Raw genomic sequence first — 10,884 nt, 5'->3', positions numbered from 1 at the left:
CACCACACCAGATGCAAATGTCACTGAGCAGAAATCCCACCGCGGGTCTGCGACCCAGGAGGATTGCAGTCCCGCAGCAGAGATGGGCGTGGAGGGAGCCCAGCCCGGCAGAGCCGGAGGCAGACACTTGGGGCAGAGAAAGAGGACATGACACGGGGGCAAAGGGAGGGACACCCCAGCTCCTGCAGCTCTCGCACCTCAGCCAGACGCTCTGGTCCCATCTGCAGCAGACAGCGGCACAGAGAGGCAGCTTCAGCCCCCTCCACATTGCTGGGGACAGACCGCTCCCCTCCCTGCCCGGGGAGGAGAGGGGCGGCTGGTGGCTGGGCTGGGGCAGGGCCTGGCTCCAGGCAATGGAAAGCACTGCGGTCAGCGCTGCTGGAGCAGCTATGCAAGAAACGCCGCCCGGCGTCTCAGCTATTTCCCCTGCGAGCAGCCGGCTGGGGCTTGCCGGGGGAGCAAATTCCTCTGGCGAGGCCAGGGCTGCCTGAAAGGAGGCCTGTTCTCCGGGGCAAGAGGAACACGGCGGGGGGAGCAGAGGCTCAGAGCCGCCCTTTGCCACAGCACCCCCAAGGAACTGTGCTTCTTTCATCTCCTAAAAATAACAGGCAGGGGCGAGGGCTCGGGAGCCCCGTCACAGGCAGGGCCTGGCTCGGCACACACATTCCTCCCACCGGAGCTGGGCCGGACACAGCCTCTCAAGGCAGCCCTCACCGCAGAGCTGCCTGCCTCCCGCAGCCCCTGGCAGGGGACAGAGCAGAGCAGGGGCTCTTCTAGGAAGGCGAGGAACAGTCAGAGCTGATCCTTCCCAGAAGGGCCGGCCGGGCTCTCAGCCACCAGCTGCAGAGCACAGGGAGGGCCCCAACTGTCCCCAGGGGCCAGGCTGCGTGCGTGGGAGAGCACAGACAGACACCAGGCTGGGGGAGGGACAGGCAGCGCCAAAGAGGCACACACAGCCCTGGCTCCCACCTTCAGTCCTCCTGAATACCAGGGCCAGCAAGACGCTGCCCTGGCCATCTGAGCCCAGCACCGACACCCCTTTCACCATGGCCCGGAAAGATGCTTCGGGGGTGTGGATGTGGATGCAGACCTTAGAGCACTTGCAGTGCTCCCCAGTGGAAGCAATCTGACTAGACGGACATCTACCACATCTCTCTGGCCTCGTGGGCAGTGTGCCAGAGCTGCCAAGGACCAGCTCAGCTGGCACACCAGGGAGGCCAGGACAGCCATCCCAGCAAAGCCCACCCCAGAGCAGCTCTGGGGCTGCTCTGGCCTGCCAGGGAGGTGGCCTCATGAGCTGTGCCCATGTTACAGATGGAGGAGTGGGATCCCAGCCTGTGCGGGTACTTGAGTGGGTGGCAGGACACCTCTAACACCAAGGAGGTCCCTGGAGGCACAGCCAGTGTGCTCCTCCCGGCTGGAAGGACATGTGAAGACTGGCAAGAGGGGCAGGGTCCCACAGAGCCCAACTTCCTCCAGGCAACTGAGAAGGAGGCCACATGGCACTAGGGGGGTCCCTAGAAAAGTGCTTTAATTAAGTACAGAGGGGAACAGTTGTACCACTAGTCTGCCCAAGCGCCGGGCTGGGCCCCTCTGCCTGGCCCCTTCCAGTCTCTCACAGGCTCTCAGTCTCTCCCTGACCGGCGCAGAGACACGGCTCAGTCCTGTGTCCTCGGCTCTCAGCCAGCACTGCCAGGCAGCGCCCGCAGGTCTGCGCGACAGCACTGCTACTCCGTGACCTCAGGGACAACGCTCACCAGCAAAGTGTCGTAGCCACGCCGCACCAGCAAGGCCAGGCTCTGCTGCGTCCGTACGGCCTCGTACACGTCCTCTGCACGGCGCGATGCCTGCCCGTTGATCTCCAGCACGACGTCACCTGCCTTCATCCCTGCCCTGTGGGGAGAATGACGACAGAAGTGCACAGTGGGCAAAGCAGACACTCAGCTTCATATTCTCAGAAGGAAGGAGAGTCGGGCACTACAGGAGGCTTGGGCTGCTGCACCAGGCGTTCTTCCAGCCACACAGGTACCTTGGCCAACGGGACACCGAGCCTGGGCAAGGGTCACCAGTTGGTTTCTGCTGCAGACTGACAGCTGTGGGGCCCAAGCCCTGCTGCTTTGGAGCAAAACATTCAGAGCTAAACACATCCCATTCGGCGTAGTCGCTCTCTCATGCCACCCCCCAGACACAGGGCAGCACTTACTGATGGGCCGGGGAGCCAATGATCACCTTGTGGATTAGCACTCCGTAGGAGACATCAGGGAAGCTGGGATCACGCAGCTTCAGCTCAGCCAGGATACTGCAGAGTGAAAATCAGCATCAAGTGAGGAGCTGGGAGGCAGAGCAGCACTCCCATCCCACCATGGCTGCACAGGCTTGGAGAACACAGCACAGAACCTTGCCTCCTCTGTCCCTGCACACTGCTAAGCACAAACAACCAGTTGCAAACCCCTGGGGCACCCAAACAGCACCATCTTCCCATCAAAAACTAGAGGACAAAAGTCCTAACTGTGCCAGGGAGAGCTGGAAACTACCAGAGCAGCTGCCAGCTGGATCACAGCTCCTGGTGATGCACATCCCCTGCCAGAGCAGCCCCACGTCAGACCACCCTTCCTGCTATCAGATCTACCCCTCCTCTGCGGCAGTTTCACTTCTCTGCCTCTGATGGGTAGGACACTGAACAAAAAGCTACGCCCCCTCTTTTTGCCAGATGTGTCAAGCAGAGGTATACCCACATCTCTCCTTCGGAGTCTATAGACTAAACAATCCCAGTTCTTTCAATATTCCCACAGATTAGGTTTTCTAAATCTAGCTTGAATTCTGCACCTCTCACTGCTTCGCTCTGGACTCTCTCCAGCTGCTCCTCATCCCTCCTGAAAGTGTCCAGAACTGGGCCTCACCAGAGCGGAGGGACCATGCATCGTGTAAACAGCATTCACCCCTCTAACACCATGCAGCACCTCTGATCCACTGCAGCCCCAGGAATTCTCAGCCTCTCTGCCCAGCTCCTTGCTCATCAGGTACCTTTTCAGCCAGTTATGGCTCCCCACTGCTCAAGTAGGCTCAGTCAGAGCAGGTAGCCCAGGACTGTGTCCTGTAAGGCTCTGAGTATCTCCAAGGTTGAAGACTCTCCAACTTCTCCAGGCAACCTGTGCCAGGCTTTGACCAACCTCCTCACAGTTAAAAAGTGATTTATTGTGTTCAGATGGAATCTCACATGTCTCAGTTTGTGCCCATTGCCTCTTGTCCTGCTGCTGGGAGCTACCAATAGAACTACTGACTTGATGTGGTCTGCACATTTACTAAGTCAAGTCTGCTTCTTTGCCTCGGTCACTAAAGCTGAACAATACACAGCCTTAGGCAGGTCTCTGTACAAACACGGTAAATGTGGCTGAACCTGGTTGTGGTGAGTTGGTGACCCGGGCTGGCAGGGAAGTCCCCACCCAGTTGCTCAGTCACTTCCCCAGGAGAATGGGGGAAAGAATTTGAAGGGCAAAAGCAAGAAAACTTGTGGGTCTAGATAAAAATAGTTTAATGGGTAAAGAAAAAAAGTAAAAAACAAAGGGGGGGGCAAGTGATGCAAGGTCACTGAGTGACAACCTCACACCAGCAGACTGATGTCCAGCAAATCCCCAAGCAATGGCTACCTTGGAAAAACTCCCCCTCAGTTTTATTGCGGAGCACGACGTCATCCGGCACAGTCAGCTGAGGTCAGCTGTCCTGCTGTGTCCCCTCCCAGCCTCCTCCCTGGGGTGACAACCGAGAAACAGGGCAGGCCTTGACGCCGAGTCAGCACTGTTCAGCAACAGCTAAACATCTGTGTGTTACCAACAGTTTTGGGCATAGATGTAAAACACAGCACCACGTGGGCTGCCATGAAGAAAATTATTCCACCCCAGCCAGACCCAGTCCACAGGTCAGTCAGGTGAGGGGTCCATCTTCTCCACCACCCTACCACCTACAACATCAGTTGTGAATGAGACAGTTCCCCAGACGCCTGTGGCCCCCAGCTGCCTGGCTCAAGAAGCTCCTGAGCTGTAATACTGCATCTTTGCATTTGAAAGGCAGTAAGACTTTTCTTCTGTAAAGTTTTCTAGTTCTCTTTTGAACCCTACAACGTCAGAAGTTCTATCACACATTGCAAGAACCAACACATGTTTTGGATGTCCCTCTAGTAACAGCCCTGACCAGCAACATGCCCCAGCAGCAGTTTCACATAGAACCCGTTCCCAAAAATCAGTGCCTCTTTCCTTTGCTGTTTTCAAAGTCCCTACTTACTTCACGCTGTCAGATGATTGTAGAGGGCTGTGCTAGTCAGGGCCCTGTCTCTTCCTGTGGATTTTTGTGTCCAAGGCAAGGGTACCTGCAAGCACCACCGCAGCTGAGCTCAAAGCCATGGGCACACCTCTGTTCTCTTCAGGCAGCAGAGCAAAGGCCTGGTGTCTCAGCAAGCTCCTGACTGCCAATCTGTGCTGCAAGACCAGGATGCTGAGGAGCATGTACCCAACATGGAGTTTCTTCTTCTTCCTGTGCTAGGGCAAGTTTCTGGCCTTTCAAATGAGCATGTTCAGACAGCGTAATCACCGGATTCTAAGGCAAGCACTCCCTGGTTAGGAGATCTTTCCAGCAACTGGGCACAAACAAGGCTTGCAGTCAGATGGTTTCCCAGAACCAGCTGCCAGGCTGCTCATTGGCTGTGCTGAAGCTGGATCTGCTTCCGAGGAGCCACGTCCTAAGCATTTCATGCTTCTTCCCTGACAGACTTCGTCCTGCGTGCCTGTCCAGTGAAGGAGGAGGAGCCTGGGCTCCCACATCCCACAGGTTTTGATGAGTACCAGCACCATCTACTGGGCATCTGGGCATCTACTGGGCAATGCTGACAGTGTCCCCTTACACCCCCCACTGCCCCAAATCTCAGCAGGCACGGAGCATCTGCTCCTCCATTTGCGTCCCAGGCAGGAACCCCTAGAGACTGCTTGTGGTGTCCAGAGGTGCAGGCAGACCACAAACCCAACCAACACACAGGAGCCACGAGAATTTTAGAAAGGGCAGAGCACAGCTCTGAAAGGTGTTTCTGCAGAGCGTGCTACAACTACCAACCCCACTATCCTGCTGAGCCCCAAGAGTCAGTTAAAGATCTCTTGAAAGATGGCTGCAGGAACCAAGGAACCAGAGTGGGCACTCTGTCCTTGAAAAGGAGAACTGCCCTCAGGTGTGAGAGCGCAGGTCCAGCACGCTCCTAACACACGCACTGGCTGCATCTAGGAGGCTGCTGGCAGGCGTTGAGGCATAGCTCCTGCAGCAATCCCCTCCGAGGGCTGGCAGCCCTGAGCAGAGCTCTGTGCAGGCTTGACCAGGGCTGTCCAGCCCTGGAACGTCTTGGGAACCAACTGAAGCAGGAGCAGCAGGTGATCCTTCTATCAGACCCAAGCAGGTTGTCTGTCTGCAGTCCTCTTTGCTGACCAGAGCGTTCCTTGAGATGCAGAGGTAACACAATGCCCTTCCCAAGCCACAGCCATGAGGGTAAAGAGTCTCAGGCCCACAAGATGTTGCTCTCTTCCCGCTTGCCAGTGCTGTACTGGTCAGCACCATAATGATTTCTGGTTGGAGGCAGCGCCCAGCCTCCCTCCTGAACCCCAGGAGCCTCACACCACGCGCTGGGTGGCAGCCACACTGTGTGTGCCAACTGCTCTCCTACCTGTTTACCACCCCCCTCAGTCAACTCTACTGCAGGCAAACTTGCAATTTCTTATTCGTAAAGTCCCATATTCTAGAATTTTCTGCACCACAGCAATTCACCTGGTAGATCCCTCCTCCCAGAGAGTACAACTTGCCCAACTGTTTCATCACAACTTTCAGTTGGTACGTTACTTATCTATTAATTAATGTTTCTGGTGGCTTTTCATTCATGCTTGTGTTGCAAGGACTCTTCATCGAACTCCTCCCAATGACAATTATAGACTGATCTGGCACTCTGGGGGGGTAGGTTCAGGGACTTCTTATCTGGTTACAGATTCTGCCACAAGTATAAAAACATGCAAGTTCCTAATTTACCTCTGACACAGCCTAGAGTCTAAATACAACATGAATTCAAAGATTTGAGAGTGAATACTTAAGGTGTGATGACAATCCTCCCCAAAACAGGCACTCTCAGTCAGTTTGGAAAATCCCATCACACAGTCACCATGCCTCATCAAGATCGGTCTGTTGGCCCCCAACGTTAGAACACATACCTTGGTGTAAGAGTCAGCATCATCACCCCTATGTAACGGCGCTTTGTCTCTGTATTGCCAAACCAAGAGCCTGTCGAATGAAAGGACATCAAAGGACAAGTCTGAAAACAGACATGCACTCAGAATAGTGCTGGGCTGAGGCAGACGAGTCACAAAGCCCACACACCTCAAGGCAGACACTGTGCAGAGGGAGTCTTTCTGATTCCCTACCAACATCTTATTTAAGTTCTATTTACCAGTCAGAGCTTTATAGGTATTGCATACTTTGTTCTCCTGGATTGAGTTGTTATTTTTTCAACTGAGAATATGACTCCACAGTGTCAACATGAGAACCATATTGCAAGAGTCTGCATTAAATAATCACAAACACAAAGGAACAAAATGAGGCAATGTTCTACATGACTAAATTAACTACCTGTTCATTACAATACAGCTGAATCCTGCACCTGAATTTCCATTAGTACACACACAAGGCTAAGTAGCCCCCAGTTTCCAGGTCATCCTTTCCTTTTTTGAACACCAAGAAATGGCCCACTGATTTTCCCATATGTTGAGATCTAATGAAAAGTATCAATGGACAAGAAAAAAACATAAAAATCCTCACCTACTCCTGGGGACTTAAGTGCAAGCTACTTGGGACACTTTAAAAGTCTTTATCTGCAACAGATGCAAGCCAGCATCCTCCCTGCAGTTTGTTGGGTCCCTGTGGGTAGGGAAGTAGCAGCACAGCCTTCCCATGGCAGAGGAGAGTTTCATGCAAGATGCAAGAATCTTCTTACCCCTCAAAGACTCTTTCTGCCACTCTCCTTGGCCTTCTCTCATACAGAGGGCCCAGAGTCCAGCTGTGCCACAGGTTCCCTCCTTCATCCTCCTCCTCCTGGCCTCCTTCCCCCAATACCCAAGCAAGGAGGCATCCAACTTACTTTTGCGCTGCTCCTCCTTTTCCAGGAATTTCCGCAGCCGGTCTGAGGGGATGGCAAAAGAGATGCCTGACGTCACCTTCATAGTGTTCACCCCAATCACTTCGCCATCCTGCAGGTGAAAGGGCACTGTGCTATCCAGCCCGCATCACTGTGGAGAGCAGGGCAAGTACTGTGCCAGCCTGGAGTCCTGCCTGCACATCCATCCCTTCCCAGCCTGCTGCTTCTGCAGCCTCCCCGACCCTGATGAGGCTGGGGAGGGACTGCTCCCACAGCCCACAGCCCACACAGGCCCTCTGCCCTGCGAGCATCAGCCAAGCTGGGGCCTCACCAGGCTAGGGCTCAGCTCTGCCTATCGGCTCGGGCTCCCCAAAAGAGATGCCACAAAGGGCTCCCACACTGGGCTGATCCCCTGCTCCTCCTCACAAGGAGCCGGGAGCACGTGCAGTCCCTCCCTCCCGGCAGCTGTAGCACACACAGGTGCTCCCAGCGAGGGGCACCGACCGAAGGGCACGCGGCGCATCTCTGCTCTGGCCAGCAAGGGCGCAAGCAGGATAACTCACCAAGTTGACGAGGGGGCCTCCGGAGTTCCCAAACTGCAGCAGAGGAGAGAGCAATAAACAGGCCATGAAAGCAACATCCTTGCACAGCAGGACCCGCAGCAGGGAGGCAGAGTCCAGAGAACAGGGTCAGGCCAAGAAACGCAGCCAGCGCCTGGGTGACCAGCCAGAATCCCTTTGTCTCCCAGCGCTCTGTATCCAGCCTCCTCCGACCTCAGGGCACCCGCAACCCTTCCCCTGCTCCCAGCTCCCCCCTCTCCAAAAGAGGGCAGCCAGGATGAGGTGCCAGCCCACCGTGCACTGCAAGCTCCCCTTACGTCAATGGCAGCGTCGGTCTGGATGTACTCCATGTCAGAGGTGGTCAGGCCCAGCTCCCGGCTGCCTCGCTGGGCAGAGCTGACGATGCCAGAGGTGATGGTGTTCTGCAGGGCAAACGGGCTGCCCATGGCCACCACGAACTCTCCCTGTCGCACCTCTGAGGAGCGCCCGAGGGGCAGGGTGGGCAGCGGGTGCTGGAAGAGAGAAGGACGGTGAGCAGATGGGAGGGAATGAAGGGAACGTCTCCACAGCCGCGATGCACACCTTAGGCTTGATCTTGATGGTAGCGATATCTGCGACCTGGTCCACGTCCTGCACCACTGCATCATACTGCTCGCCGCTGGCCAGCTTCACCCGCACGCGCCGCCGGTTCGCCACCACGTGTGCGTTGGTCACAATGAGCCCATCCGGGGACACCACGAAACCCGAGCCATTGGAGATGGGCACATCGCGGCCTGAAAAGGGATGCCTGCAAGGTGGGCACAAGTCAGGGAGGGGTGGCAGGGACCCTGAGGGGACTGGTGGTGACTGTGGGGAGGGCAGGCAGAGGGGCCAGGCAGACTGGGCAGCCCAGACTGGTAGGCCTGGAAAGAAGCAGGAGATAGTGAGGACGTCTGGGCAACAGTACAATGGGGGAGACTCCTTCACTTCCCCATCTCAAGTCTCCACGAACACACAACAGGGGAACAAGCAGAAAGAATCAGGAGCCAACTCACAACTGCAAAGGTATGGTCCTGCTGGGACTACGGAAGCATGGTGGGGAGCTTACATTAGTGGAGAACTGCTATGGCTGAGGCAGGCCCTTGGGGAAAGAGCAGCAAGGAGGTAAGGAGGAGAGGTTGTGGTTTGCACAAATAAGCAGCCTGAACACACAGAGCCTTGCCTTGAGGCAGGTAATAACCACATGGGAGGTGATGGGTACGTCTTTGTTACACAGCTAGAGGAAGGAGGAAGGCTTGTGATTGCAGGCCCTGGTCCCCATAGGGGACATCAATCCCCCTGACCTCTACAAGAACGCCTGGCGCTGAATGGGGCAAGGAACCTGGTGACAGAAGACACAGAGAGAGCTGAAGTGATCAGTGCCTTTTTGCCTTGTTCCTTGGGCCTCCCAAGTCCCTGTGCCCTGAGGCAGAGTCTGTGGGAATGCAGCATTACACAGAAGATCAAGGGAGGGATTGCTGAAGCCAACTGGACATCCACAAGTTGATGGCACCAAACAGGATACATACGAGGGGGCTGGCTGATGTCCCGGTGAGTGCTCAAATGTCACAGTGGTAAAGGGGGCTCCTGATGGCTGGAAAAAGGCAAGCGTCACACCAGCCTGCAAGACTGCCAAGAAAGAGGGTCCTGAAAACTGCAGGTCAGTCAGCTTCATCCCTAACTCTGGGAAAGTTATGGAGCAAATGCTCCCAGAAACCACTTCCCAGCACACAAGGGACTGGGAACAGCCAGCGCAGACTTACTAATGGCAAATCATGGTTGACCACCCTGGCTGGCTGCTGTGGTCAGATGAGTGGCTGCGCAGATTAGGGGTGAACAACCTTAAACAAGCTTTCAGCTTGGTGTCTGTGGTGCCCTTCCAGCCATGCAGGTGACATGACGGCTGATAATCAGATAAGGTAAATGGAAAAGTGGCTGGACCACCAAGGCACAAGTCCAGCTGGTAGTCAGTTACTAACACCATGCCTCAGGAACTGAGAGAAGGCCCAATGCCATTTAACACCTTTCACGTTCACAAACTGGAGGATGGGACACTGTGCACTCTCAGCAAGCCCACTGGTGACACCACACTGGAGGGAGATGTCAACAAGCTGGTCAGAGTTACTATTCAGAGGTGCCTTGACAGGCTGGAGATGCAGGATGACAAGAACTTTACGGAGTTTGAAAGTAAATGCAAAGTCGTGCTCCTGGGGCAGAGTAATCCTGCACCACAGGACAGCCTGGGGCTGCTGCACAGAAGGCAGCTTTGCCAAAATGGTCCTGGGGGAGAAAAAAGCAGCAGCATGCCCCTGAGGCGACGGCTGACAGCGTGCCAGCTGCGTGTGCAGGCAGCAGGGTGAGGGAACGGATCCGTCCCCCCCGTGGGACCCCACCTGGATGCTGTGCCTGGTTCAGGCTTCCTGGGACAAGATGGGGCAGCCGTGGAGGCCCTAGAGGTGGCCGGGACAGGGAGCTGTACTGCACAGGGAGGCTGGGAGATAGGGGCTGTGCAGCTGGGGAGGGTCGGGGATCTCTCCTTGGGGGTGCAGGGGGGACGGGGCCAGACCCTCCTCGGAGGAACAGGACAGGAGGAGACAGGGACAGGGTCAAGAGGGAGGCTCCCCCACGGGGTAGCGGGGAAGGCAGCTCTGCGGGGGCTGCGGACCAAGCCGGGGGCGGCCGCCCGGTGCCGGTACCTGCCCACGATCTCCACGTAGACCAGCGCGGGTGCCGTCTTCTCCACCACATCAGCGATGAAGTTGAAGGCGGCGCGGGGCGAGGCGGGCGGCGGCGGGGTGGGCACGGCGGCGTGCAGCACCGGCAGCGCGGCCCGGCGGCCCTCGCCCTCCCCGGCCCACAGCAGCACCAGCGCCGCCGCCCCAGCGCCCAGCGCCGCTGCCAGCGCCCGGCCCCCGGCAGAGGATGGAGGAGGAGGAGGAGGCGGAAAGGAAGGGGAAGGGGAGAACTCGGCAGCCCCGCAGAGCGCCCGGCACCACGCGGCCGCGCCCGGCCGCAGCCGCTGCCACCGCGCCAGCGCCGCCATGCTGCCGCAGGGCACGCTGGGAGCTGAGGTCCCGGCCCGCCAGGCCCGCCGGGCGCGCGGCCCCGCCGCGGGGCACGCTGGGAGCTGTAGTCCGAGGCAGAGGCCTCCCG

At 56.9% G+C, this 10,884-nt stretch overlaps 1 protein-coding gene across 3 annotated transcripts; it reads right to left on the bottom strand.

Moving 5' to 3' along the window:
* Positions 1–1,514: 1,514 nt before the first annotated feature.
* Positions 1,515–10,869, bottom strand: HTRA2 (HtrA serine peptidase 2). 3 transcript variants are annotated; one of them, XM_042807989.1, is made up of 8 exons: positions 10,428–10,869; positions 8,296–8,500; positions 8,031–8,225; positions 7,717–7,749; positions 7,157–7,265; positions 6,234–6,303; positions 2,204–2,299; positions 1,515–1,893 (listed from the first exon to the last, which is right to left on the bottom strand). In XM_042807989.1, the coding sequence occupies exons 1-8, from the start codon at positions 10,772–10,774 to the stop codon at positions 1,728–1,730; spliced, it is 1,221 nt and encodes a 406-aa protein (XP_042663923.1). In that variant the 5' UTR covers positions 10,775–10,869; the 3' UTR covers positions 1,515–1,727. The 3 variants fall into 3 exon arrangements, with proteins under 3 accessions (XP_042663923.1, XP_042663924.1, XP_042663925.1); XM_042807991.1 differs by having other exon boundaries at positions 1,748–1,893; positions 2,230–2,299; XM_042807990.1 differs by lacking the exon at positions 2,204–2,299.
* Between the last annotated feature and the right edge of the window lie 15 nt (positions 10,870–10,884).

The sequence above is a fragment of the Tyto alba genome, unplaced genomic scaffold, assembly GCF_018691265.1.
Source record: "Tyto alba isolate M040663 unplaced genomic scaffold, T.alba_DEE_v4.0 Super-Scaffold_6, whole genome shotgun sequence".
Classification (NCBI taxonomy): Eukaryota; Metazoa; Chordata; class Aves; order Strigiformes; family Tytonidae; genus Tyto; species Tyto alba.
This window is presented reverse-complemented; position numbering and strand designations above follow the sequence as displayed.

What these genes read in the sequence shown, in the direction of transcription:
- HTRA2 (XM_042807989.1), bottom strand. Translation starts at nt 10,774, where the DNA reads ATGGCGGCGCTGGCGCGGTGGCAGCGGCTGCGGCCGGGCGCGGCCGCG. An exon ending in TACGTGGAGATCGTGGGCAG is followed by an intron (nt 8,501 to 10,427) that starts GTACCGGCACCG and finishes CCCACCTTGCAG; the next exon opens with GCATCCCTTTTCAGGCCGCG. An exon ending in ATTGGCTCCCCGGCCCATCA is followed by an intron (nt 1,894 to 2,203) that starts GTAAGTGCTGCC and finishes TTCTCCCCACAG; the next exon opens with GGCAGGGATGAAGGCAGGTG.